Source organism: Alexandromys fortis, unplaced genomic scaffold (assembly GCF_014885135.2).
Source record: "Alexandromys fortis isolate MF-2015 unplaced genomic scaffold, M_Fortis_MF-2015_v1.1 scaffold_107, whole genome shotgun sequence".
In the NCBI taxonomy this organism is placed as follows: Eukaryota; Metazoa; Chordata; class Mammalia; order Rodentia; family Cricetidae; genus Alexandromys; species Alexandromys fortis.
In genome coordinates this window covers 3,704,247-3,731,296 of record NW_026067987.1, presented here as the reverse complement: position 1 = coordinate 3,731,296, position 27,050 = coordinate 3,704,247, and the positions used below count along the sequence as shown (strand labels likewise).

The following is a 27,050-nucleotide window of genomic DNA, read 5'->3' as shown; positions in this document are numbered from 1 at the left end:
ATATCATGAATGTTGACATCACTACAAATGTCTTTAGCTATATTCATCACAATAGCCCTACAAACAGTTATTATCAGATGACTATAAATATTAACTAAATATAGCTAATAAAGATTATCCAAGCTTACTGGATGGAGGAAGTTGGTGCCAGGCGCACGCCATTAATCCCAGCACTCGGGAGGCAGAGACAGGCGGATCTCTGTGAGTTCGAGGGCAGCCTGGTCTACAAGAGCTAGTTCCAGGACAGGAACCAAAAGCTATGAAAAAACCCTGTCTCGAAAAATAAAAAAAAAAAAACACTTTTCTCAAATATTTTGTCAGAGCAATGGCAAATGAACAAATGCAAGCATCATCAACCCTCTCACCTGACCGGGGAGACGTTTCCACTTTACCACTTCCTTTGAATCTTCTAATCCAGGTTCTGTGTCTACTGAACTTGTGTCACGGTGGCGTTCACAATACACGGGTGTACCTTTTTCCTCCTGAAGAGCCATCATAGAGCGGTAAGATGGCTTTATCTAAGTGTGTAAGAAAAATGAGAAAATGTTAAATGTGCACAAACACGCTAAAGCCATGGCACATTTGTGGAGGTCAAGTTGTAGGAATTGGTGCATTTCTTCCTCCACAAGGGTCATGTGGAAGTCAAGAATATTGTCAACAAGTTGTCTTATTTTTAATGTACATAGTTTTTAAAGTACTGACAAAGCCCATGTGGTAGCTCACACCTTTAATCCCAACACTTGGAAGGCAGAGGCAGATGGATCTCTATGAGTTCAAGACCACCCTGGTCTACATAGTGAGTCCCAGGACAGCCAGAGCTACATAGTGAAACCCTGGCTTGAATAAAAACAAACAAACAAACAAACTTCATAAAATTAAAATACTGAGACAAATGGTATGGAAACCTTTTAGAAACACAAGCCAGAATTTTTTTTTCATTTGTATATCATTCTAAATGAAATAAAAGTTACTTGAACTGTTCTCCTATAATCACAAAGCTTTAGAAGTTTGGATAAAATAGTAGATTCCAATAGTAAAAATGGCTTTACTTTATTCTTATTTCATTATTTGTTTTAGTTTCTGATACAAGGTCTCATGTAGCTCAGGCTGCCTCAAACTTGCTATGTATTTGAAGTGAGCTGTGTATTCCATATTCCACTTCTGATGTGCCTGGGATTACAGCCCTTGTGCCTGCTTCTTCATAAATACCTACCTAATGTTATGCCATGCCTCCGATACAACATGATACTGTTAGCTTAAAAACAATCACAAAACCAATATCATAAAAAATCTGAAATTCTTAAAAAAAACCCTACCATCTGATGGATTTTATTTAATCCCATTTAGACCAATGCAAATTAATCCTGTGCTCAGAGCATACAGGACTCTACAACTTTACAACTTACATGAAAGATTAATATAAAAAGACAATAGCATAAGCTTTTCAATCTTATGTTCATTTAGAATGAGATCATTAATAATGTTCATTCGTAGACAACAGAAGTAGAAATGCTATTCGCTAGTTAATAATATTTACTGATTCTAATGTAAAATATGTAAATCAAGATCTGCAAAGTAAAGCCCAAGTATGATTTGATTCACTACTATTTATTATAAATAAAGATGGACTGGGACACATTAAGGTGTTCTTTATTTTCTGTGTGCCTCTATGGCTACTCTCCTACTACAACGTTGAGAAGTTTTGACACCTGGCTACAAAGCCTAAAAGATTTTATTTATTGCCCTTTATATGAAAATGTTTCCCAGTACCAACTTTCCATCTATTTATTTTCAACTACAAAATAAAAAATTATACCAAAACAGTTTTCTTAACAGTGATGTCTACTCCTTAAAACTTACAAGTTCATCTACTCTTTTAACTGTTTAGACTAAACACAGTCTTTGCAGGATTCTTTCTGTTACAGAAACCTGTTAAAATCATTCTGAGAGCTCAGATCTTTAAATATGGAAAGTACATTAGGTCATCCTTAATTTTAATAATAGAGAAGAGACATTTATATTTACTATGAACTTAACTTACACAGTCTGGAACTTTCAGTCCCCGTACGGTTACGTACAATGTTGATGGATAACGATTTCTTGGACACTTGGACCACCATTCAAAAACCTCAACAACATTTGACTGGGACCGAGGTTTGGTGGGTGGGTAGTAGAGCTGGAGACGAAGTTTTGAATTGATGTTTGCGTTTCCATTGGCTCCCAGAAGCTTAAAACAAGATTTTGTGTAAAATGTTATCTTTTTTGAAAACACACATTCAATAAAGCAATCACAGAGCCAGAAGCTTAGTTTTAAAAGACTGAAACAGGTTGAAATGGTTTAGATGTATAGAGAAAAAGGGAGATGACCCCAGCAGGAGGCACTTTCTGATCAGCATGGCAAATCTGAAGACATTTCCCAGCAGCACTCTTTTCGGCTGCAAAACTGCTGCAGACTGCTGAGAAAACATTTACATCATGGCAGCAGAAAAAGAGTGAGCAATAAACACTTGTTTGAAATAATTATGATGAAGAGGAAAGTACATATTACTCTACACAAGCATTTCTGCTTACTGTCAGTACTTTTTCTCTAGCAGTGCTGAAGATGAATCCTACTGAGGTCTTGCAGTGCCCCCCAAGTGCTCTATTACTAAGTTATGTCCCGAACCCTCATTTTCCTTTCAATTTTGAAAGTAAACTACCAAGGCTGGCCTTGAAATCTGGACTCAAGCAGACCTTGAGCTTATAACCCCCTCCCCCCTGCCCCACCTCAGCCTTCCCAGTATCTGGAACTACAGGACTGCATTAATACTTTTAATGAATAAAATGGTATACACAAATCATTTTAAGATAAGTTAATTCAAACCAACCACTCTATTTTTCAGTATTTTAGTTTACCTTCTTTGAAAAGCCTATTTAATAAGCCAAGTAAACAAAACAAGATAAGCAGATAAATGGAGAGTATTAGGAAAAGAACTCAGCAGTTCAAATGAAGCTTTCTTTTACTCCATAAAAGCTAAATAGGAAATGCCCTTGTAAGCACTGTGTCCATTGTGAATTTGAGAAGGAAGTTAGTGTTTTGCGGCAGTTCACGAAGTTTTCAGGTGGCTAGGTCTGGAAGTAAGGCACCGAGGGCAGGGCACTTAGTACTGTTGGCTAATGCAACTTGGAAAGAAGAAAAAAGAGCGGAAGACTCAGTGTAGAGTTGTCCCAAAACCTATGATGACCGAAGTGCTATCACAATGTGAGGAAATCACATGAGACTGGCAAGTCCTTAAGTGTGACTCGTGTAACTATGGAAGTAATATAATTTTTAATTATATTTCATTTGAATTAATCTGAGAAAAACATGATATGTGTTACTTATGGTTATAAACTCATGAGCCTAGGCAGACAATATGAGGAGAACTAAGAGACAAGAGGAGCGGTAAGAGATTTTCCAGGATAGTCAAAGCTGAAATGTCCAGTAAGTAATTGTATTCACAAATCTGAAGAACAAGAAACAAAAGTGGGTTTAAGAAAACTGAATCCTTCAGTAGATATTCAACCCTCCTGTGTGTCTGTAAGTGTGGGGAGATAGTGAACATGAGAAACTCCAAGAGAATTACGTAACAAATTTAATACAACCATATACAGCAAATATAAAATAAAAACCAAAATTGCTCAAAGAATTAATCTAACAGAAACTACTGATAACTTTGTAAAGCTTGTAAGTTTTACAATGAAGAAAAAGACACACAGTATTACAAATGGGAAACACATAGAATCCATTACCCCTTATAGGATCAGAGATATGGACTCAAGAATTCATACCTTCTAGCAATGATTCAATATGGATGAATTAAGACTGATTTGATCTTTAAAAGAATAAAATGTTGTGACATTAAGTGAGTGATTGCAGTTTATAGCTCATACAGCAGATATGAGCAAAACTTAATACAAAGTAAATATGAGCAGTTCCTAGTAAACTGCTTTTTGTTTAAAATATTATTATTCTTCACAATGTTCTTTAAAACTTAATAATGGCTTAGACTCTCCCATCTATCCAGTGCTCATGTTATGGAGTAAGAAATTCAGGGTTGTTGGCTGAACAATGACTGGCACATTGAAAAGGCTAAGTAGTATCTCATAAATTGAACACAAGATGGCAAGAATGTATGTATCTTTGAGTACAGTATCTTTATGGTCAAAAAGTATAAAAGGTACACACTGGGTAATCAGTAAGTGTTTCAGCCTCTTTTTGTTTTGTTGAGACAAGGTTTTTTTGTGTAACAGCCTTGCTGTCCTGGAACTCACTTTGTAGACCCAGGCTGGCCTTGAATTCACAGAGATCCGATTGCCTATGTCTCTTGAGCAGTGGAATTAAAGGCATGTGCCACCAATCTACCCCCCCCCACATACCTCATGTGTTTTATGTGCATTTGCGTTTGCCTGCATGTATGTCTGTGTGAGGGTGTTGGATCCTCTAGAACTGGAGTTACAGATAGTTGTGAACTGCCATATGGGTGTTGAGAATTGAACCCAGGTCCTTAGGAAGTGCAGTCAGTGCTCTTAATCACTAAGCCATCTTTCCAACCCTATTTCAGACTCTTAATAAGTCTTGCTAAGACTTGAGTCAACAACTCGTTGAGACCAAAATGACTTAGTGAAAAACACCCAGTAAAATTTGGAAGAGATTATTTTAAATGTATTCAAAAAACAGGTGATAACATACCTTAAGAAATGCCCAGGCAATTTTCCGAAAGCCACATTCTTGGTTTTTAACCTCAGAGTTATTCTTAATTTCATTCATGCTTAAAAAGTCAAGAATCTGTAAATATATTTTTACAATTATTCCACAGAATACTAGACTGTCTAAATTTAATATTCTCTATGGACACATTATCATCTAGGTATTTAAAATGTCTACCTTACAAGGAATAAAAAATATTTATCTCATTTGCTTATTTTCAAATTAACTTATCCAACTACTGAGGATTCAATTTTGATATTAATAATTCCTTTTATTTTTTTTAATAATTCCTTTTATTAGAATTTATTTCAAAGCATTAACCACCTCAAATATCATAACTATAGCAGTTAATCCAGTTTTGACTCCTACATATTGTATAAATACTGAAATGTCACATTTTTACCCCATAAATATACAGGGTCACGGCTGTGTCTGTTTTGAAAGTAGGGTTTTCTCTTTGGATATGCTATGACTAGGCCTCTCGAGGTTTTCATCATATCTTCACCCTGCCTGGATATTAAATATCAAGGGGGTATAGGCAATCTGCCATAGATGGTATTCCAGATACTTGTTTGAGAATATCACTTTGGATTTAATAAATCTGATTAAAATAAAAAAGCTCAGTTGAGATAACAAATCTTTACAGAAGGCTGGGGATCCACCTCTCCGCCCTCTAGTGCTGCGACTGGGCTTCACTTTTAAGTGGGTCCTGGGAAGCTGAACTGAGGTATCCATGCTGTGCAACAGCATTTTATACACTGACCCATCCCCCCCATCAACAACATTGGTTTTATGCAAATTTAATGTTTTCTGTGCGTTCTTAAGTACATGCATGCATGGAACTACAAATGCAATACATTCTATTTTGCAAACAATTTTCATACAGAATGAAATGGATATCTATTTTTATGTTAATATATAAACATGAATATCATTTTAATGGTTACCTACCTGATCTATATATATATTTTATTCTCTTAAATTATAAAAAACGTAGCAATAAATAGCAAATGGTAAGTTTTTATTAAAGTTCCTTTAGATACATTATATCCTTTAAAAACATATCTTTGTATAAATCACACATAATGTAGTCACAGATCTATCAAAAACAGCTTTAAAAAAATCAACCATCAGCTCTGGTCATTGCAGTTTCTTGCTGTTCTCATCTTAAAATTCTCCAGCTTGGTTATATTGAATGAGTGGCTTTATTTCCCCTTTGTTATGGAAAGAGAACATAGGCCAGACAAAGAGGAACATAGTACTTTTGAGTTACTGTGGGAAACAAACTGCCCATACAGACAGCTGGAGTGCCTTTAGGAAAATCACTGTCCTCCCAGCCCCCTGGCCTTCGCAGGTGAGAAAACTGGAACAAGTCAGCTCAAAGTCTGCCCATGCCACAGGGCTTCCTGACTGTTCTCCCCGTCTACTCCACATCTAAGAAGTTCTGGGCCGTTTTATCATGTGTTACATTGTATTTGCTAACCGATCTGCACATGCTTCTCTACTTTTCCAGGTTACATGCCTATATTTAGATAGTCTGATATAGTCAATGACTTTGCTTTTGTGAGATGGATTCACAACGGAGGATTACAGTCAAATGGATGATGGCATTTGTGACTTTAGTTCATAATCATTGAGCTGATGTAAAGATTACAAGACGACATTCTAGAACAGGCCAAATGACTTAACTCCTAGCACTGGGAAGAAGCTAGCAAATGTGCCATCTCTGTTTCTAAAAGGGCTTCTCATTAGCACCCACAGAGCATACTGCAACAATAAATTCCAGGCATTAAATTCTTACATTATCACATTATAAAACTACTAAATTTATAACTCATACTTATATGATATTCATTAAAATTGAATTTTTTCTTTAATCCATACCTCAAAGAAGAGAATGACTTTTGGACACTCATCAAACTCTCGAAGCAAATAGGGAAAATTTTCATTAAATATAATTTGTTCTTCCCATTCTGGAAGTCTTGATTTTAACTTTTTAAAGTCATATGGTTGAGTCATAATAGGAAGAATATAGTCCACATTGTCTTTTTCATAATAAGATGAAACAGGACGTTCACTGTTCAAAGACAAAGTTTCCATTACTACAATTCAATACACTTTTTTAGAAAAAGAGAGAAAAATGTATAGTCCATAAAAGAAGCAGAAAAATAGCTATAATGGCACAAAAGCAAAAATAATGTTCTTTAACATATAAAAACTATAAATTTTATTAAAATTTAAAATTGATGACATCTTACTACAATCTTGTATTATATTTTTTCCTTTGGGCAACATAATTTATTATAATAGAAAATGAAAGGTATGAATAACCTTTAATGTAGAGCAGCTACTTCAGAAGTTTAAATGAGTGCATGATAAAATGCATAATAAATCCAAATACAACTGTTAAAAAAACCTCTTTTGCATCCTATTTTCTGTGTATGTATTAACACAACAAATTAAGTGGGTGTCTTTTGTTTTGTAATACTCTTAATGTTTTCCTCCCAATATCCTTTCAAGCAAATTTTATTTTGAATTAGTATAATCTAGTATAATGATTTATTTTATTGCTTTTTAAATCTAGACTTTCACACATGCATTCTCTCTAGAAATGACCTCAGGGGAAAACATAGTCATTACACATTTGCTCACCTCAGGTCCATATAACACATTAATCTCAAAGGAAAAGCAGGAGGTTAAACAGTAGAACAGTCACAATATTTACAATGCAAATTTATGACCTAAATACTATGCTTGATAGACTTTCCACGCAAGATAGATGCACTTCCTCCACTTCCTCTCTAAAGTCAAGTTGAGGAATGTCTGTTCTCTAATGCCAATCCACAGCTCTATGCCTATTAACTTTCAGTCATGAAGGGCAGCAAAGAGGATTTCTATTTCAGACAGTTTCAACTTAAAAGTGGTTTAACTTTTTAAAAATTACCTGTCATCTTTCTTGACATATTGACCGGTATGCTCATCAACCACATGAATTTTTACCATTGGGTGAGAAATCATAAAATCTGCCTTAAGCCGATCAGTTCGGTGAATGTAAACGCCCATGACAAGATCATCATCAAGCAAACATTTGGGATGAACTGGACTGTCTCGGCTTGTTATTTCATGGACACCATCACTATTCATGTCTTCCTTCTCAACCAGACCTACGGCAGGGAAGAAACACCAGTGTCATAATTGCTCTAACATTAGGTTTACACAGAATTACTCTGACCATCTTCAGTGCCTTTCTCCGCTAATAACAGACCTTCCAGGGAGCAAAAAGCCACTGCCAGCTTTCATTCACCAACGTAACAATTTGCAGTTCTAACATCAGGGGCTTAGAAATTAAATTTTTTATGCCACAAAGCAGCTACAAATCATATCCTTCTTTAGTTAAATTAAGTCAGGAACTATAAACTCATCATACAGACCCAGATATTAAAAAATGAACACTTTACTCCACAAGAATTAAGATACACCAACAAGTGTAGGTTGACTTATTTTAAATTATATCCTTCAGTTTTCAGAACAAGTTTCTAGGGCCAAGTTACCCCACAAAGACACATAATTTTTATTTAATTTAGGCAACAAACCTGCTTTAGTCTTTTTTTTTGTCTTTTTGGGTTTGGGCTTTCTGGTCTCTGGCATATTGTTATCTCCCTTCTCGTCTGCTGAGCGTATTTCCTCATCAGGCTGAGATCCTGGAGTAGCCGTCTCAAGGGAACGTTCTTTCTTTTGTTCATCTGCAGCTGCATTATCACAGACGTCTGAGGTACTGCAAGTATAACCCAAGAATGAGCCATTATAAATGTGTTATTTTTATAATTATTATTTATGGCATGAAAGAATGAATGGTAAGTAGAAAAAAGGATAATATATCATTTTCCTCTTACAAATGCCATCATTTGGAATTTTCTTATATAACAAACTAGGAACCATAGATAATACTTTCTACCCGATGAAGAGCTACATATCTTGGAAGCCAGCGTAAACAAAGCTATAAATGCCACAGTGTACTCTCAGCACCACGTAGACTCAGGCATGAGGACCATACAATTAGCCTCAGGAGCAAATTCTGATGGTGTCTAAAAGCAAATAAGCAAAGGGGAAATAAAATAATATTTCATGATTACAGACCTATATTACATGAAATTTCAGAGTATCTTCATCCTGCTGTTGACTAAAGGATTAATGAGCAAATGTCTAAATCACTCAAAAAGTAGAAGAAAATCTCAAAGTTTGTTCTTAAGAAACTTTAGCCACACAACTTTTGATTTCTAGTCAAAGTTCATTGCTTTTGATTTCCAGAGGCTGGTATATGACTACATTTTTCAGAAGTCTTGATTAAAATAAAATCTGCACCACATGCATACAGCAAGAGGGAGCATGCAGGAACAGAAACTGGCCTATTGGAGTCTGTTCATAATTTAGGAAGTAAAAATATGCCTTTAAATAATAAAAATTAATTTTCAACATACTCAGCTATCTTTTGAAAAAGAGTACTGAGAAATAAAAAGATTATGTAAAAGGTACTTCGTGTAGTTAGTCCCCAAAACTATGCTATTTTTAATTTTTTTCTATTTATTTATTTATTTAGGTTTTTGAGACAAGGTTTCTCTGTAGCTTTGGAGTCTGTCTTGGAACTAACTTTTTTATTATTATTAATTTTTTTAATTAAAAATTTCTGCCTCTTCCCCGCCTCCCTTTTCCCTCCCCCTTCCCCCTACTCCCCATGCCTCACTCTCCTCCCTCTCCAGTCTAAAGAGCAGTCAGGGTTCCCTGCCCTGTGGGCAGTCCAAGGTCCTCCCCGCCCCATCCAAGTCTAGGAAGGTGAGCATCCAAACCGGCTAGGCTCCCACAAAGCCAGTACATGCAGTAGGGTCAAAACTCAGTGCCATTGTCCTTGGCTTCTCAGCAGCCCTCATTGTCCACCATATTCAGAGAGTCCGGTTTTATCCCATGCTTTTTCAGTTCCAGTCCAGCTGGCTGGTCTTGGTGATCTCCCAATAGATCAGCCCCACTGTCTCAGTGGGTGGGCACCCCCTCGCGGTCTTGACTTCCTTGCTCATGTTCTCCCTCCTTCTTTGGAACTAACTCTTATAGACCAGGCTGGTCTCAAACTCACAGAGATCCACCTGCCTCTGCCTCCTGAGTGCTAGGATTAAAAATGTGCACCACCACTGCCCAGCCAAAACTATCCTATTTTATCAGTCACAAAATACTACTCATATAGGACAGTCACACTGGCATGCCACCATCATGTACGGCATAGTTTGAGTTAGACTTCATAAACTAGTTCTCATTTCTCGTGAGAACGTCTTCCTGTTTCCACACCAATGTGGTAATGACTCACAGTACACTATGGGCAGCAGCCTATATGATGGCCCCAGCGGATCTTTGCTTCTTCATGTTCAAGTTTTTCAAGAATCCCACTCTATGACTACCTGCTGGGCCTCATCACCCAGTTCCAGTAAGATATGGGAAAATGGACGCTATTTTTAACAGTTTCACTTCTGTCTTGCTATTACTCTGTCAGAACCTTGACCTGGGGAAGAAAGTTGCGGCCTGGGTGAGTTCACAATGGATTGACCCAAGTGGCAAAGAACTTTCATCTCTGACTAAAATCCAGTCAGGACCAGAGGCTGCCTATAGCCCACAGCTATGCACCAGACAGGAGGCTGCCTATGGCCTCAAGGCTATGCACAGTGGTTCCTCTGAGGTCCACCCAGAAGAGCTGGGTATCACTGGTTACGGCTTTCCCTGTCAAGGCATCAGCAGGCTAGCACCCTACTGAAGTTTATGAGAGCCTGTGAAACCCAGAGGTGCCCAGGTAAGTCACTCTCTAGTGTTCTGAGCAGCAGCAGCTGGGAGACAAACATCTGCTGTAGTCAGCTGCCGCGTTCTGGCAGAAACTGTTGCAGTGCCAACAGAGAGCTCATTCGTAAACTAAAATATCCTTGAAGCACTCTGGCTTTCTTGCTTTTTCCATATCCTAGGTACAAGTGTCATCCTACATCTTCCAGAGACTTGGGTAGCAGCGTTCACACATACGATGTGCATCAAGATCATGGGATTTCTTTTTAGCTGGGAGTTTAAGGGAAAATTCCCGAGACTGCCAAAGGCTAGTCACATGAAGATGGAGGAAATAACTAGTTGTTTAGGTAAATGAGGATTGCAGGGGGAAAGATTATGCTACTTGGGAGACATTTATATTTCTAAATAGAGAACTTATAAACTTGAATATAGTCTCAGAAACACTTACCATATAAAAGAATATATGTATAAGCATCATACACAAACTAAAATATTAAATTGCCAATAGTTATCACCTTTGTAATTGTTCCACAATGAACAAATGTTATTTGTATAACAAGGAAGAAAACATATCCACCCTGAAATCAAAATAAGTTTGTGCATGTGTGTGTTTGGGTATAGGGGCTTTCTGAGACAGGGTTTCACCATGGTGCTCTGGTAGGTCTCAGATTCACTGTGGAATGTAGGCTGGCCTTGATCTTCAGAATCTCCTGCCTTGGTGTCCAAGTGTATCACATGTATGAAGCACCATGCTCAGCAGGCCTGTTATTTCAAAAGTGGGTGTAAGCGGGTAAATGTAGTCAGTGTGGAGCTAGACTGTTGGTGTTCTGGCTGAGCCTCTTACTGGTGCTGGGGCTTATACCAGCCAGCTTCTTAGAAAAACAGGATCATTCCATTACTGCTCCTCACAGGGCCATGGTAATGATTCAGTGAGTGAATTCTTGTAAAGCTTCTAGCAATAGCAAACACAGTACTGCATAAAGGGTCACAATTATCCCCCCAGTGGCTGTTACAAACGCAGCACTAACATTCTTTGTTACATTATAGTTTTCACTCAGAACTGGAAGATACTAGTGTGTGTTTCTATTTGTCAATGTGAAGTACCTCTTTTCGGGTTTAGATGGGACCGGGACTTTCTTCTTCTTCTTCTTCTTTCTCTTTTCGCTGCCCAGTTTGTCATCGTGTAATAGAGTATCTGCAGGAAAATAAGTCAGCTGCTCTTTTAGTTTCTTTCTGATCTTCTTCTTAATCTCCTTCGCCATTTCTTCAGCCACCTGGAGCTGATAGGTGTCTGCCAGTTCCTCCTTCCCTTCCAGTTCAGCCTTTTCTCCTCCGTCATTTGCATCATCGCCTGCCTCTGGCTTGGCGCTAACTTTCTGCTGTGCAGAATCCGCGTTCTCTGGAGTTTCTTGTTCCATTTCTCTAGTGGTCTGGCTAACTCTGATATGTATTTTCTTGCTTGCCTTCTTCTACACTAACATTGTCCTCTGAATCTTCAGCTTCTGATCACGTGCTCCTCAGTGCTCTAGGTTATTAGTATTGAGTTTCTAAGGTATCCTGAAGAGTACTCTTAGGGTGGCAGCCTAGGAGAATATACAACAAGAAAGGCTCAGTTCAGCATAGTTCAAGTGCGTAAAGGTAAAAATAAAGATTGATGCCCAACACTACTGAGACAATTACTTGGTTTTTTGTTTTGTTTTGTTTTTGGATAGAATGGTGCTTCTCTCAAGCATCTGATGCGCACTCTCAATTTAGAGTTGCAGATTTAAGATTAGAAATCTCTAAAAGTGATTTTAGATTAACTAAGTTAATTAATATTGATAAGAGTACTTAGTTAAGGTCTTTACAGAAATAAATTAATTGTTCAGTTGCTATTTCCTTACTAGCAGAGTAATCCAAAATTTAATTTGACTAAGATATGTTGGAGAAAACTCATCAGAAAGTTATAGATTATAAAAACATTTCAAGTTTCCCAAGGAAAAAATGCATGGGTTATTAATATTGTCTCATAATTATACTCTCAAGCCAAGACTGTACAGAAAGGCCATCCTGCTTTTTCAACTATATCACTGAAACACTAAATATTAACTAACAATTCAAGTGACAAATATAAACACATATCCTTTTGCTAAATTTATTTAAGATAATTTTTTAATAAAACAGCAATAGGCTAAAATTCATAAAAGAATGTTACCAGTTAGAAAGTAAATTAGAGAAATTCTCTAAGAATTTAAAAATAAACAAGATTACATTGATATTCAGCCATTAAAATGAAATCACTGGAAAACGAAGAGAACTGAAAAAATACCGAAGGAGGTAACAGGCCCAGAAAGACAAACTATAAGCAAAGCCTAGCTTAGAATTACTACATCTGTGTGTTTGAGTTGGAGCATCTGTAGAGGTCGGGAAGCAAGGAAGATACCACAGTGTCAGGAGAGGTGTTAAGGATGCAATTGTGTAACTACAGGAGATAAGACAGTAAAACATGTGGGGAAATACTCAACAGAGGAGAGAAAGATGTGGGGAGAGGACAGAGTTAACAAGAACTCAGCTAAGTTTGTATGAAAAAGCCATGTAGAAATCTATTACTCTGGTCCTGGAGGAGAACTGTCTCCTTCTTAAACCAATATGCATTCTAATGCTTATCCTTTACCCACAGAGAAGTATGCTCTCCCTCCTTATCAAGGCTCCTTTTTGCAGCAGTTAGAAACCATTATAGAAATCTACAATTGGTCAAATGCCAAGAACAACTGGCTATACAAACCCTTACACCTAAGGCTCATGAACATCACAGGAGGGAAGAAAAGACTGTAAGAGCCAGGGATCAAGGGCATCTGCTTTGATATTCTTCTATATATGACAGGGAAGCTCAAGAAACCTCAAGAACCCAACTGTCTAAGCAGGATCAGCACAATGAAAATACTAGTTAATAAGAGGGACAATCAGTTTTCTCTAGGGATGAGACCCCTGACAGGTTCTCCAAATCCAATCTCAATGAGTCAACCCTAAACTCATACACATATGAGCAACAGACTCAGCACACACGCGTGCGCGCACGCGCGCGCACACACACACACACACACGAGGAAATAGCAATTTAGTTTTATGTATCTTATTTCAGGAGAAAAATGTTTAATTTAAAATAGTAACATACAAATTAAAAAAAAGAAAATTTCAAAGATGAAGCAAAAATAAAAAGGTCCATTCAATTCTAGCAGCCTGCTATCATGACAAATGCTGTTTATCTTTTCAGAAACCGTTTTTAGTGATAGTTCAGTAACTGAATTTCTACTATGCTTAAATGAAGCATACACAAATTTTTCTTTCATTTTCAATGAATATCAGAAATATTGTATCAATGTTCACAAATTGCGAGGACACTCAGAAGGAAATAAATAAGATAATCAAGACTGCAAAATCAGAGATGTATGATCTCAAAGAAAAATTCTCGGTGAATAAAAACATTTTAAAAGCTTACATAAAAGAGCTAAAATAATGTTTCTTAAACTGGTTGAAACCTTTGAACTGTGTTAGAACAGGGTAAAATAAAAACTGGCCTCCTCAGATTAGCCTTCCCAGTTCCTGCAATGTTCTTGTTCATACATTTTCACCTCCCCAATCCTTTCAGATTGTCCCTACCCTCCCAACTTCATGTTCTTTCTCCCCTTAAAACAAAACAAGAGCAATAAAACCTTGAAGACAAATTTGGGTTGGATAACTACCCTCGAGCATGGACCTGTCCTGGAATGTGGTTGACACACCACTTGAAACCACTGAAGAAAACTGCTCCCACTTCTAGAAGCTATCAATTGTGAGTAGCTTTTCGGCTAGGGGTGGGGCTTCATACCTACTTCTCCTCTGTGCTGGGATTTTGTTTGGCTTGAGCTTATGCAGGTCTTGTGCCTCCGTGAATTCATACATGCATCTACCTGCTGTGTCTGGAGGACACTGTTTCTTTAAACATATCTATTAACCCGTGACTCTTGCCATCTTACCTCCTCTTCTGCATAGATCCTTGAGCCTTGGAAAGAAGTAGGTATGATATAGACATACCATTTAGAGCTGAGCATTCTAAAGTCTCATTCGCTGCACTGACTAGTTGTCTCTGTTAATCATCATCTACTAAAAGCTTCTCTGATCAAAGGTGATCAATGCCCTGATAAATGCATATTGCACCATGTCATGATATGTCATTTTATTAATATATTTACTTAGCAAAATAACAGTAGTCTGTTTTTGCTCTAAGGCCCATGGCCTATTTTGCTTCAGTTTCTTGGCCTCATTGGCAATGTCAGGTATGGGCTTCATATCATAAAATGGACCTTAAATCCAACCAAAAAGTGGTTGATTTTTCCTATAACACTCTTGTTACTATTGCATCAGTGGGTGTACTTTGCAGGTAGGTCATTATTGTAACTCTGAAGGTTCATAGCTGGGTGAGACCGATGATTACTTTTTTGCTCTGGTAATGTGTACAGCACCTTCCAGCACAATAAAGGCTAGACAATAAAATCTCCAATAGAGTACCAGTCTCTCTCTCCATATTCTTTAACTCAAGTATGTGGTGTCTTCAGCAATAGGCAATTGCCACTAATTGGTGGAGTACAACCAATAGCATCGGCTAAAACCTATAAAGTTTGTGGGTTCCTAAGGAATCCCACGGATCCATCTCTTTGTGTGTATGTTCATGCCAGGTGGTACACATATATGTATAGGTGTGTATGTAGAGGCAGGAAGACATCAGGTGTCATTTCTCAGTACCAACCACTTTTTTTTTTTTTTTTTTTTTTTGGTTTTTTGAGACAGGGTTTCTCTGTGGCTTTGGAGCCTGTCCTGGAACTAGCTCTGTAGACCAGGCTGGTCTCGAACTCACAGAGATCCACCTACCTCTGCCTCCCGAGGGCTGGGATTAAAGGCGTGCACCACCATCGCCCAGCCAACCACATATTTTTTTAAAACACAATCTCTCACTACCTTGAAATTTCTTGAGGAAGCTAACCTAACAAGAAAACAATGGAAGGCAGACCCAGTGTAGTCCAACTAAGATTATAAACACATTTCAACTATTTGTCTTAACATGGGTGTTGGTGGTTGCACTCATGTCCAAGGCAAGCACTTTACTGAATCATTTCCTAGCCCTCCTTGAGCATGTTATGGTTATTATGTTCCGTATAGACATTCGATTGTTCCAGAACCTTTTGTTGAAATTAGCCTTTTCTTCACTTTGCCAATTTTACAATAAATCAACTAACCTGGCCAGGGGTATAACTGAGTGGTAAAGTATGCTCTTAACTATGAGCAAGACCCTGGTTTTCAACTGAATGAAAGAGAAAGAAGGTAAGGTCGAACTTTCATAATTAATAATGTCTGTGTTGTTATTTGGGAGCTGGCTGATAGGACTGATAAAGACTCATTACCCCTACCATAGTTTTCTTTCTAAGAGGGCTTTTTAAGAACATATTCAAATAATTTATAAGAAATACGGTATTCAGGTTATCAAGTTTTGGGGAGTTTTTTTTTCCTTTGAGGTATTCCACCTCATTTACTAAGTTTACTGTCAGAGATATCCATACTATTCTTTACATTTTCAAAGTCTATAGGCCTACAGTGAGTCTCTTCTTAGATCCCAAGTACTGGTGATTTGTGTCTTCTTTCCTTTTTCAAAGTCTGGTTAAAATTCATGAAAAAAGAGTAATTTGCCCACAGCCAGTGAAATAGCTCACTGGAAAAAATATGCAAGCTGTCAAATCTGACAACCCCAATTTGATTCCCAGTACCATCATGATAGGAAAGCAAACTCCTACATGTTGTCCTCTGACCTCTACGCACACACCACATATGTGCACTCACAATAATAAATGAAAAATTAATTAAAACACATAAATGTATTTTTAAAACCAAAAAAAGCAAACAATACAGAAGAAAGGCTATGAAAGGCCACATTCTAACCCAGGTACAGCCACTGCCATCTCAGCCTTCTAGGCTTGCACAAGACTTGCCCTACAAGAGTCATCCATGGGGCCCAACTCCTCACTGCTGAACTAAGGGTTAGTAACAGAATCTGGGGGAAGAGGACCATTGCCTTCAGTTATTTGCCCATTGTTAAAGTCCTAAGCTCCAGTGGATAGGTTCAAGCCTTGGGTCACACAGATGGTCCTGGAACACTCAGTAAATAACAAGTAAAAATTTAAGTTGGTGGAAAAGAGATCTGTAGAGAAGGAGGCCTCACAGGTGGGACGGAGCTATGAGAGGGTGGAGTGAAGATAATTAGAATACATCATACCTGTTTATAAAATTGTTGAATAACACAGCAATTTAAAATATATTAATATACAGGTTTATTTCAAATTGTTTCATGTATATTTCAAATCCCAAACAAAGTCAAATTTAAGGATAACCCCTTGACTGGGTGCTAGAAAGAAATCTCCCAGTTACTGCAATATTATATACCTGAAGCCTAGAGTCATACTGTATTACTATGATCAAAGACTTATTATTAACAATATGATTTATAGTGAATATATTTTCTTTGTTTAAGGTTCTGTAATAAGAGTAGCTACAGTCACTCACTCAGGCACTGCATATGTGACTGACATACTCTTGTCCACATAAAGCAATGGACACCAAGACTTTTTAATGGGCTGAGTCCCATGTGCTGTTTTTCTCTGCTGATTTTATTAATCTGGAGCCTTTTCTAACACAATCCAAGTACATTAGCTTTTGAGTACTGGATATATCTTTAGTAAGTTAGCAAGCTTGAAGCTGGGACCCTGAATATATAAGATAACCAATCCTACCACTCCTTTGAAAAGATTTGGACTTACTCTTTTTATTTTCCTCTTCTATTTATTCTGGGATTTCTTATCATTGATACTTTTTTGTGAAAGCTTCTATAATGGATCTAAGATATATTTAACACATTTAGTGTGTATAATTAGTTTTCTGTTGCAGTGATTAAGTACCATGACCAAGACATCTTAAAGGAGAAAGGGTTTGTTTAGGTTGCCATGGTTCTGGAAAGGACAGTGCAGCACGGCAAGGAAGGCATGAAAGCAGGAGCTGAAGACTGCCTGGCAATCAAGAATCAAAGATCACATGCTATCCTTTCTTCCATCCTTTAAATCTTAACCTGGTTTTATTAGTGGGTTTTTATACTCAATGTATACTTCTAACTTTCTTATCTGGCAGTCTTTAATTTTCCACTTCTTGAATTCTTTTGAGTTGACTTTCATCATTATAAATCATGGGATTCTTGATATGCCAGACTTCAAACATATTTTCTTCTGTTTGTCCTTTTTCTTTTTCCTGTTTCATTATTTTTCTAGATTTCTCCATACCATCATTGGCTTTTTAGATATCCTTTTAAGCAATTACTTCATATTTTATAAAATAACTTATCACCATCTACAGATAAATAGTGTCATGTCACATTTTGTGAATGCCTGTGTATGTATACATTGAGGGTAAATACACGTGTGTGCAGTTACTTGTGTGTGAATACATGTGAAGGCCAGAGGTCAACTGTCGATGGCATCATGAAGAATACTATTCACTTCCTTTGAGAAAGTGTCTCCCATTGGCCTGGCTCTCCAGTGAGTCCTAGAGTTGCTCTTTTCTCCATCTCTCCTGATTTCTATTCTTTCAATTCATGCCATGAGAAAGTGCCCAGCTTCTTTACGAAACTTTCATCATCTGTATTTTTCCACTTTCATTTTTAAACTCTGTGGCTATTTTGTTTGGTGAAATTTGTGCATACATTATCTGTAAAAAAAAAAAGTATTTCTGGAGCTGGAGTAATGGCTCAGTGGTTAAGAGCACTGACTGCTCTTCCAGAGGTCCTGAGTTCAATTCCCAGCAACCACACAGTGGCTCACAGCCATCTATAAGGAGACCTGGTGCCCCCTTCTGGCATGCGGGCAAACATGGAAGGAATGCTGTACACATAATAAATAAATATTTAAATAAATAAATAAATATTAAAAAAAAGTATTTCTCTCTCTGTGTGTATGAAAATTAACACTTGCTTGTACGGGTAGGTACAGGCACACAGATGCTACAGCATTTGTGTGAGGGTCAGAGGGCACCTTTCCTGTGTCAATCCTAGCCTTTCAGCTTCTCTGAGACAGAGTCTTTCTTCACTGCTGCATAAGCAGGTTAGCTGGCCTGGGATACACAAAATTCCCCATTTTCTACCTTCCTTCTCTCTGCATATACATGCTGAGATTATAGATACTTCTATGCAAACACTCAAGATATTTAACTTTTGATTTCTACATTTCTTACATTAGTTTCCTTCCTTTAAAAAATATAACCTGAATTCTGATAGTTTATAAAGTACAACAAACTCTTTTTAAAATAAAATTTATGTTGCTTAGTTGTTCCAAATTCTTGTATGAAATAAACAGTAACTACCCTCACAGGTAAAAATCATAGTTACATGACGTTTTCTTTCTTGCATATAGGTTGTTTTGCTTGATCTTTGAAAACTCTTTGGTTAAAGGCAGGCCTAAGTGGCAAAGGCCTGAAATCCCAGTTATGGAGATTTTGTTGTTGTTGTTTTTAGAGACAGGGTTTTTCTGTAGCTTTTGGAGCCTGGCCTCGAACTAGCTCTTGCTGTAGACCAGGCTGGCCTCAAACTCAGAGAGATCTGCCTGCCTCTGCCTCCCAAGTGCCGGGATTAAAGGCGTGCGCCATCACCACCCTAGTGGCAAAGGACTGAAATCCCAGTTATGCAGATTTTGTAAAGGGCTGAGTGTGTATGCGGAGAGAAAGAGAGAGATTAGCTGTGGTAAAGTACTGATTAATTAACATTTAAGGCCCAAATGAAAAGCTCAGTGTATATGTGCACACACAGAAAACAACAGAACACTAACATAGCATGGTTTTTAATGACATACAAACAGAAAGGAATAAAACAAAACACAATCTATAATTGACAACTAAATTTCTGCTAAAAATGTACCATTTGCTATGATATATAAGAACTTCTGCATGTTTTTTTGATTTTTTTTTGGTGGTGGTGGTAGTGTGTATACACATGCATGTATGTGTTTCTGTGTGTGTGTAAACACTAGAGATCATAATAAAAAACAGAACTAAAATACTGAGATAGTATAAATACTGAACAGTGCACTTACTTTGGGTATAAATACAGATTATAATACTAAAGGAATCAAACCATAGTTAGTTACTGATATACTTTTGTTTTGAGTTTCCCTCAAAATAAGCTATATCCCTCAGTTCAAAGTGTGTCTCCAACATGAAAAGATAATGATTCCTTAAGAATCATTTCTTCTTGTTCTACAGGGTAGGACATTACAGAAGAATCCCAATAAAGGCAATCCACTGAATATCTGATATAAAACTGTACTCTATGCTCTCCACAATTCTGAGTAAAAGCATTTTCCTCAACAATGTACAGTGCACACACTTTACTGGTGTGTTGTTTTGGTAGACGGCAACAGTCCACGTGAACCACATACTTTAAGGGTGATGTGGTTCTAATGTGAACTTTATTTGTCATGACAGACTTACTGATCTCAGTTCCAAACTTTATTACTTTAGTAAAAAGCTATAATTTGATGCAGATATCTACATATAATAATCAAATGAACAATAGTCACTGTGATGTCTTCTCCAGATTTATCAAGTATTTTCTTTATAGATTTTAGACAGTTTGATGCTTTAAGCAATTCTTCAAAGCCAACTTTAGTTTTTAACTTTGCTCTCAAATATAAATGAAGACACAAGCAATTTTCCAAACTACTCTTACTATACAAATGTGTACTATTATTATGTTAAGGATATAGTCCTGTGTTTGAGTTCCCTGGTTTTATTAAAACAATTTAGTAGTCCCTCTTTCTTCAAGTGATTTTTAAATATTTTGGTGACACAATTCTTCCTGGTATTTCTCTTACCTTTTGGAGACTTTCTCATAAATCCTCCTTTGCTCAGATAACATCTGAAGCACACTAGCACCTCCCTCCACTAGTCATGTGACCTTAGACAGGCTATTTAACCTTTCTAAATTTTGTTTTCCTCCAGAGGTGCATGAGAAATAACTAGCATTTGCTTAGCCTCCAGTAAGCACTGAACACATATTACTTCTTTAAAACAGAAATCAAATCACATTATTCCCCTGCTTAAAATACCACAGATTGCTCATTCACTTGGGATAAAACAAGTCCTTCACATGTGCCATAGGGTTCTAGACATTCTAACTCAGATCAAAACCAATGTTCACTTAGATATTGATACCCCAGTTATATTTCCTTTTATAGTTCAGGCAAAATAAATCCCTCTCATGGGAATGAATCTGCTATTACTGGTACAAGTTTCATTCAATTTTTCAGCTTAATAAATAAGGGTGAAGCTTCTTATTTAAACACTGCACCTAAAAACCTCAACTGTGTTTTCTGCTTCTCACTTACCAGAACCCCTTTTCTCTCAGAGTACTTAACTCATCTGGAATACAGATAATTACGTGGCTGCCTGCAGAAACACACTGTCTTGTCCACTGTACTATGTATCTTATATCCCTATATTATGTTCATGCCACTAACATGAAGTCTTTTGCAGAGGAAGTAGTTGATATATTTTTCTTTTTGTTTTTATTTATGTGTATGTATGTGTGTCTGCATATGGACATATGCCTTATGTGTGTTCAGACAGAGGCAAGAGGATTTTCACAAATTTAAGGGTAGCAAAGTGCATATAGTGACTTCCAGGCCAGTCAAGGTTCTGGCGACTCTACCTCAACAAAATAAACAAAGAAAACGAAAAAAAAAGGAATAGATGTGGGATGAACAGATTTATGGAAAACCGACATGATCACTGAGTTAGGAATTTTTATGGCTACTTTCATGTTTTATTGATAGGGTTAAACAGCTAGAGCAGGAACCAAACTTAAACACGAGTTTTGTAGATCTCATCAGTGTCTTACCAGTAGACATTGACCAGCTTAATGTCAAGAGCTGGTCCACAGGGTTCAGGTTGACTCAGTCAGAACCCTACAGCAACAGATGGCTAATTTGTGATACAGAACATCCAAATACAACATCACAAAACATCTTGCACTAAAGATTGTGCTACAGTGTACTCACTACAGCACCAGATTTATTCTAAAGTCCTGTTCTCTTACACCAATCTTCCATGAAGGGCTGCAGGACGTTTGAATTAGTTTAGGATCCTGGTATCAGGTTAAGTAAGCTGCATTATATTTGAATAAACTACTTTCACATACCAAAAAAATTGAGAAAAGCAGCAAACATCTCCCTTTGTACGTTAAACTTCTAAAACTATTTTAATAAGGAATGCCTTAACAGGCTCTGAAGGAATCAACCTGTCAAGAGAACACACTTATTACACATTAGTAGACATAAGCTTCAGGGAAGATGCCGTTTGCCATGATAAATCACTGAACATGTCAACCTGGAGGAGGAAAGGTGGATTTGGCTTACATTTGCACATCATAGTCCATCGTGAAGGAAAATCAGGGCAGGATATCAAGGCAGGAACCTAGAGGTGGGAACTGAAGCAGAGATCACAGAGGAACACTGCTTACTGGCTTGCTCTCCATTGCTTGCTCAACTTGCTTTCGAATATAACCCAAGACCACCCACAGTGGGCTGGACCTTCCCATATCACTCATTGATCAAAAAATGTCCAACAGCTATGCCCACAGGATGATCCAATGGGGCCAATTCCTCAACGCTTTTTCTTCCCAGGTGATCAGTTTGTGTCAAATTGACAGAAGTTAACCAGCAAAGTAGCTTTTATGGATAATGATTTTAAGTATGCCTGTGTATGGCATTAAAATTATGTGACAACAGAAAAGCTTAGGACAAGCATTTGTACCATTTTTCTCCAATGAATACCTTATGTGATTTGTGTCAAAGCTACCGAAACCATGGATAAACTCAACACATATCTTCCCAAACTGCCCATTTTATTTAAGAATGGGGACACGTATCTGCAATGAAAATATCAATTCCTTCAGCAGATTACAATGTTTCTATTTTCAAGAATAAAACTGGAGGTAATATTAGAAAATGAGGGAAGGAGAGAGGAAAGAAAATGAAAAACAGAAACACATTTTGTACTGACTCAGGCTTTATTAGTTAATGGTCCGTGTTTTCCAGGCATCCTCATCCTTGTTGCTTGGGAGAGAAAGAAAATACTAAAAAAAAAAAAAGAATGATTATATAAATGAATCTACTTTCCACATGCAGCGAAAACTACTATATTTTTGTTGCTAAAAGGTGGTGTTTATCCTTTAAGTAGATACAGACCTAATAAACCTGGTCACCAACTTTCCTTTTTTAAAAAAAAATCTTAGTTTTTGACATTTTCATATGTAGACAGATAAACAGGTAACGAATTTTAGTTATTTTCACTGCCGTTTCGTTCTCTCACCTGCCCTCCCCCTCTCCCACTAAAACCCTTCTCCCTACTGAGTCCCCTCCAATTTTCAGGTCTCTGTATGTGACTCACGGAATTGAAATAAGGTTGATTGTATAAGCAAGAGTGACAATTATTTACTGGAACTTGGGTAACTTCTCAGTGACTACACGGCTGAAGAAAATGACACTCTCGTGCCCAGTAACCATATTCTGCCAATTGTCCCTAACGCAGGGAAGCAGGGGGCGGGGAGGGTGGCTGTCCACGAGAAAATGTTGAGGGGTCTACCCTTATACAGGTTAACCCAGGAGCAGTGAGCTCGTGAGTTTAAGTTATCTCACATCCAGAAGACATTATTCCTCAGCACAAACCATCCATCCTCCAGTTATTACATTTCCCCCATCCACTCTTTTGTGTTGCTCCCCGAGGCTGCGGGTGGTGGTGGTGGTACAGGTGTTCTAATCAGAGCTGAGCACTCAGCAGCCACTCACCCTCAGCATTTTTCTTCTCATCAACTTTCTAATCCACACCAAATTACAGAGACAGAGGCTGCAAGGCCAGTGTGATCAGACCCTTGAAGAGAACGTTTTAATCTTTTAGAAACACCACATAACTAGTACAAGAAGTAGGAGAATCGAGGTAGGTTTCTTCTGTGTCTCTAGAACTAGAATAAGCGAGACAACAGTATTAGCTATAATATAATGCAATTACTCTAACAGAACAGCTTTAAACCCAACTCCTAGTATTAGGCTTCCATGGCTACCTGTGTGACATTGGACATTCCTTCACCTCCTTATTTGTAAACTTTGCCTGACAGTGCTTACTCACGGTTCTATGGGTTATTCTAGCAGTTAAATGACTTACCACAGTGCATTAAACAAGTACCAATAAATAGCAGGTCCACTTACAACAGGAAATTCTTATGGGAACACAACTTAGTGTGAGGCACACTGACTGGGCATCTGAGGTGCTCTAAGCAACCACAAGCATCAAAACAGTTATCAAACTCCAGGGTTCAAATCCTAGTTTTATCTGTCAGAAGACTACTACCTGTGGACCTCAATTTCCTAATTTTTCAAGGGAATAAACGTGAACCATTCGTAAGATTTTATAAAGAATAAATGAGAATATACAAGCAACACACTTGGTACGATATTTGTCACATAGCAAGCTTTCAAATATATGCATATATAGCAGTAATAACAGCCATCATAACATTGTTTAATAAAAATAATAGCATTATATTATGTTTAGTAAGCAGCAGAATGCATTAAGCCAGTAGAGGCTGCAGATTTGGGCATCACCTATATATATGGTAGTTTCTGTAACATAAAATACCGAAAGGTTTAACTCTGGACCCCACAAAATAAAAAGACTTCGAGGAGAATGGCGCTTTAAAAAACTGAGAAAAGGGAATGTTACACAGAGAAAATCATCTGTACTGTGAGGTGTCAAAAGATGCTACAAAAGTTGAAGGATGCCTACTAGGTTTACAATCAGGAAGCCTCGTGTGCCATAGCTGTTTACAGAAAGCTGACGGCCACAGACGTAAACAATGTGAATGTGGGAGAGGCATGTAGACAAATTCTTTCTAGAATTTTCTTCCCCCTTGGAAGGACAAACCCATCTTGAAAGGATTTGATTTTCTTTGGTTGCCATGGAGAGGGGAAGCTGAAGGGAAGCTCAATGGTGGAAGCCTGTTACGCATTTGCAAGATCTGAATTTGATACCAGCACCCCAAAATTCTCCACTTTCATCTGTGTAAAATGTTCTGTTCTGTAGCACACCCCCAACACATACACACACACACACACACACACTACACTGCTAGCCTCTGAAGGGCCAGCTCTGTGCCTCAGTTAAAAAAAAAAAAGCTGTTAACAATGATTCTAGTACCATTCTGTGATTTACTGATAGATGGCTTTGAATAAGGTATTAATTTCACTAGGCCTTGTCTATTTCAATGCCCAACATCTTAAAATGGCACCTACTTGTTGAAAGGAGAAAAAGGAAATTGCAAAAAAAAAAAAAAAAACAAAAAACAAACACACTGCAGGTGCTCAGTATATTCTTTATGCCCAGTTAACAAATAACTAAAAAAGAAAATACATGATTAATTAAATATATATTATCTAGTATTATTTGATATTTTGAGGCACAACTGAATAAACCCTAATATTTAATGATAACGCAGCAAATATATTACAGAAATAATCATCTTTTAATGTTAAGGTATACTACAGAAAAACATAGAAATAATATCTCATATTTTAGTAATATCTCATATTTTAATCACCAAAATTTAAGGTTAGGTTTAATAAAACATCTTTGAATTTTGTGTTTATCATCTTATAAAACAATTTTTTAATTTTAAAAATGATCATACATGATATTAGATGTCATTATACCATTATTTTTAAGACGTCCCCATTCAAAGAAGCTTTACAGGAGCCTCTAAGAGAGACTACGCAGAAAAATTAACGGGATTACGTTCCCTCCCTCCTCTGAAAAACATGGAGTATACGCCTACACATCAAGGCAAGAAAAAAGGCATACGCACTTGATGATTCGCTCTTTGACAAAATTTCAAAGCAAAGAAAAAAAAGCAACGGAAATTTTGTTTGTATAATTCAACCAATAAATCAGTGATGGTCTTCATAAATAATGATGTTCTAAATATTGTTAAAAATTCTTTTGGCATTCGAATGTTTCAAATATTCTTCTAAAATTTCCCCATCTTCCTCTAAGTCTTCTCCAGAAAGCTCAAACAATAATTTATGCAACAGGTGAAAAACCTGTTAGCATCTTTTTCTAAGGAAAAAAAAAAAAAACGGAGAGGAAACGTTCCCGCGAATGTTTTTGCAGTAACAAAAAAGGCAGAGCAAGCATTTGGTAGGTTTTTAAGTAGCCTGGGGGGGGGGGGGGGCACGTATACTGAATGACCCTATCGATATAATCTGACTCTTATAAATAGAACCCATCGATCACTCTTCTTAGAAGTAAAGGGAAAGAGACTTGAGAAGCTCTTAAGCCCGAACTGGGAGCAGAGAGGAAGGGGCTGCATCCCTTCCATCCGAGCACCATGCCGGGCAGCCTGGACCAGGAGAGCAGCGGGAAGTAGCAGACGTAGCTCGCAGCCGCATCCCTCGGCCCCGCGCGTGGGGCTAAGGCCGAGCTCGACCTGCAAGGCGCAGTGCTGCCCCGCGCCCCGGGCCCCGGGCCTCCAGCAGCCCCCTCGCCGCCCCCGAGAGGCCGGGCCTGGCCGAGCGCCCGCACCCCGGCTCCCGCCACAGCGCGCCCGCGGGATACTCACGGAGAGGAGCGCGCAGCGCGGCCTGTCCCGCCCGAGCGACAGCCCGGCAGTACGAAGCGGCTCCCCGCGCCCGGCGAGGGACAGAGACGGCCCCTCAGCCACCTCCACCGCTGGCGAGGCGCGCTTTGAAGAGTGGGCCCGGTGCCGCAGTGCGGGCTGCTCGCTGCCCGCTGACGTCAGGCCTGCCTCTGCCGCCGTTACCTAGGTAACCCGGTCGGAGGGCCCGAGGTCTCGGCTGGGCCGCGGCCCCGCCCCCTCCCCGAGTGCTGCCGAGCGCCGTCGGCAGCTCGTGCCCGCGGGCTCTCGGGATCCGGCGGACACGCGCTCCGGCCCGGGTGCACGCGCGCGGGACCGAGGTTCCGTGCGTGGAGCCGGAAGCCGGTCACGAGGGCTCCTTCTCTCCGCGGAGAACATGCCTTCCGCCGTCGCGGGGGGGGGGGAGAAGCGCCATGCTTCAGGACTCCAAGGCGAGTGGGAAGAAGCAGAGGTGGAAGCCGACGGGGTCGCGCCCAGAGTAGAAAACATAATTGAATGAATGAATGCTTGCATGCATGCATGTATGCATGCAGTGTGGCCCAGAAAGACTTGTCACCCCCTACGCAGTCGCGCCCACATAATGAAACGTGTGAATTTTTAAGTGTGAATGAAGAGCCCCACTACACACCAGTTCGCAGGGAGGACGGATTCACAGTTCCACTGGCGCCCGTTGACTGAGCTGAAAACAAGAATTAAGAACGTCACGTTTTCCAAACGCCCACTCCCCCTTTGTTCATTTTTGCTTCAGGCGCCATCTTT

At 38.5% G+C, this 27,050-nt stretch overlaps 1 protein-coding gene across 3 annotated transcripts in view; it reads right to left on the bottom strand.

Moving 5' to 3' along the window:
* Window positions 1-26,611, bottom strand: part of Ahi1 (Abelson helper integration site 1) — a 137,658-nt gene extending 111,047 nt beyond the window's left edge. The window contains exons 1-8 of one of the 3 annotated variants that reach the window (XM_050159445.1): window positions 26,256-26,611; window positions 11,648-12,126; window positions 8,323-8,504; window positions 7,674-7,893; window positions 6,614-6,806; window positions 4,712-4,807; window positions 2,042-2,227; window positions 366-518 (exon numbers count right to left, since the gene is read on the bottom strand). In XM_050159445.1, coding sequence (XP_050015402.1) covers window positions 366-518; window positions 2,042-2,227; window positions 4,712-4,807; window positions 6,614-6,806; window positions 7,674-7,893; window positions 8,323-8,504; window positions 11,648-11,961 — 1,344 coding nt within the window. In that variant the 5' untranslated portion in view covers window positions 11,962-12,126; window positions 26,256-26,611. The remainder of the gene's footprint in view (window positions 1-365; window positions 519-2,041; window positions 2,228-4,711; window positions 4,808-6,613; window positions 6,807-7,673; window positions 7,894-8,322; window positions 8,505-11,647; window positions 12,127-26,255) is intronic. The other 2 variants (XM_050159444.1, XM_050159443.1) reach the window with 2 other exon arrangements.
* Window positions 26,612-27,050: the final 439 nt, after the last annotated feature.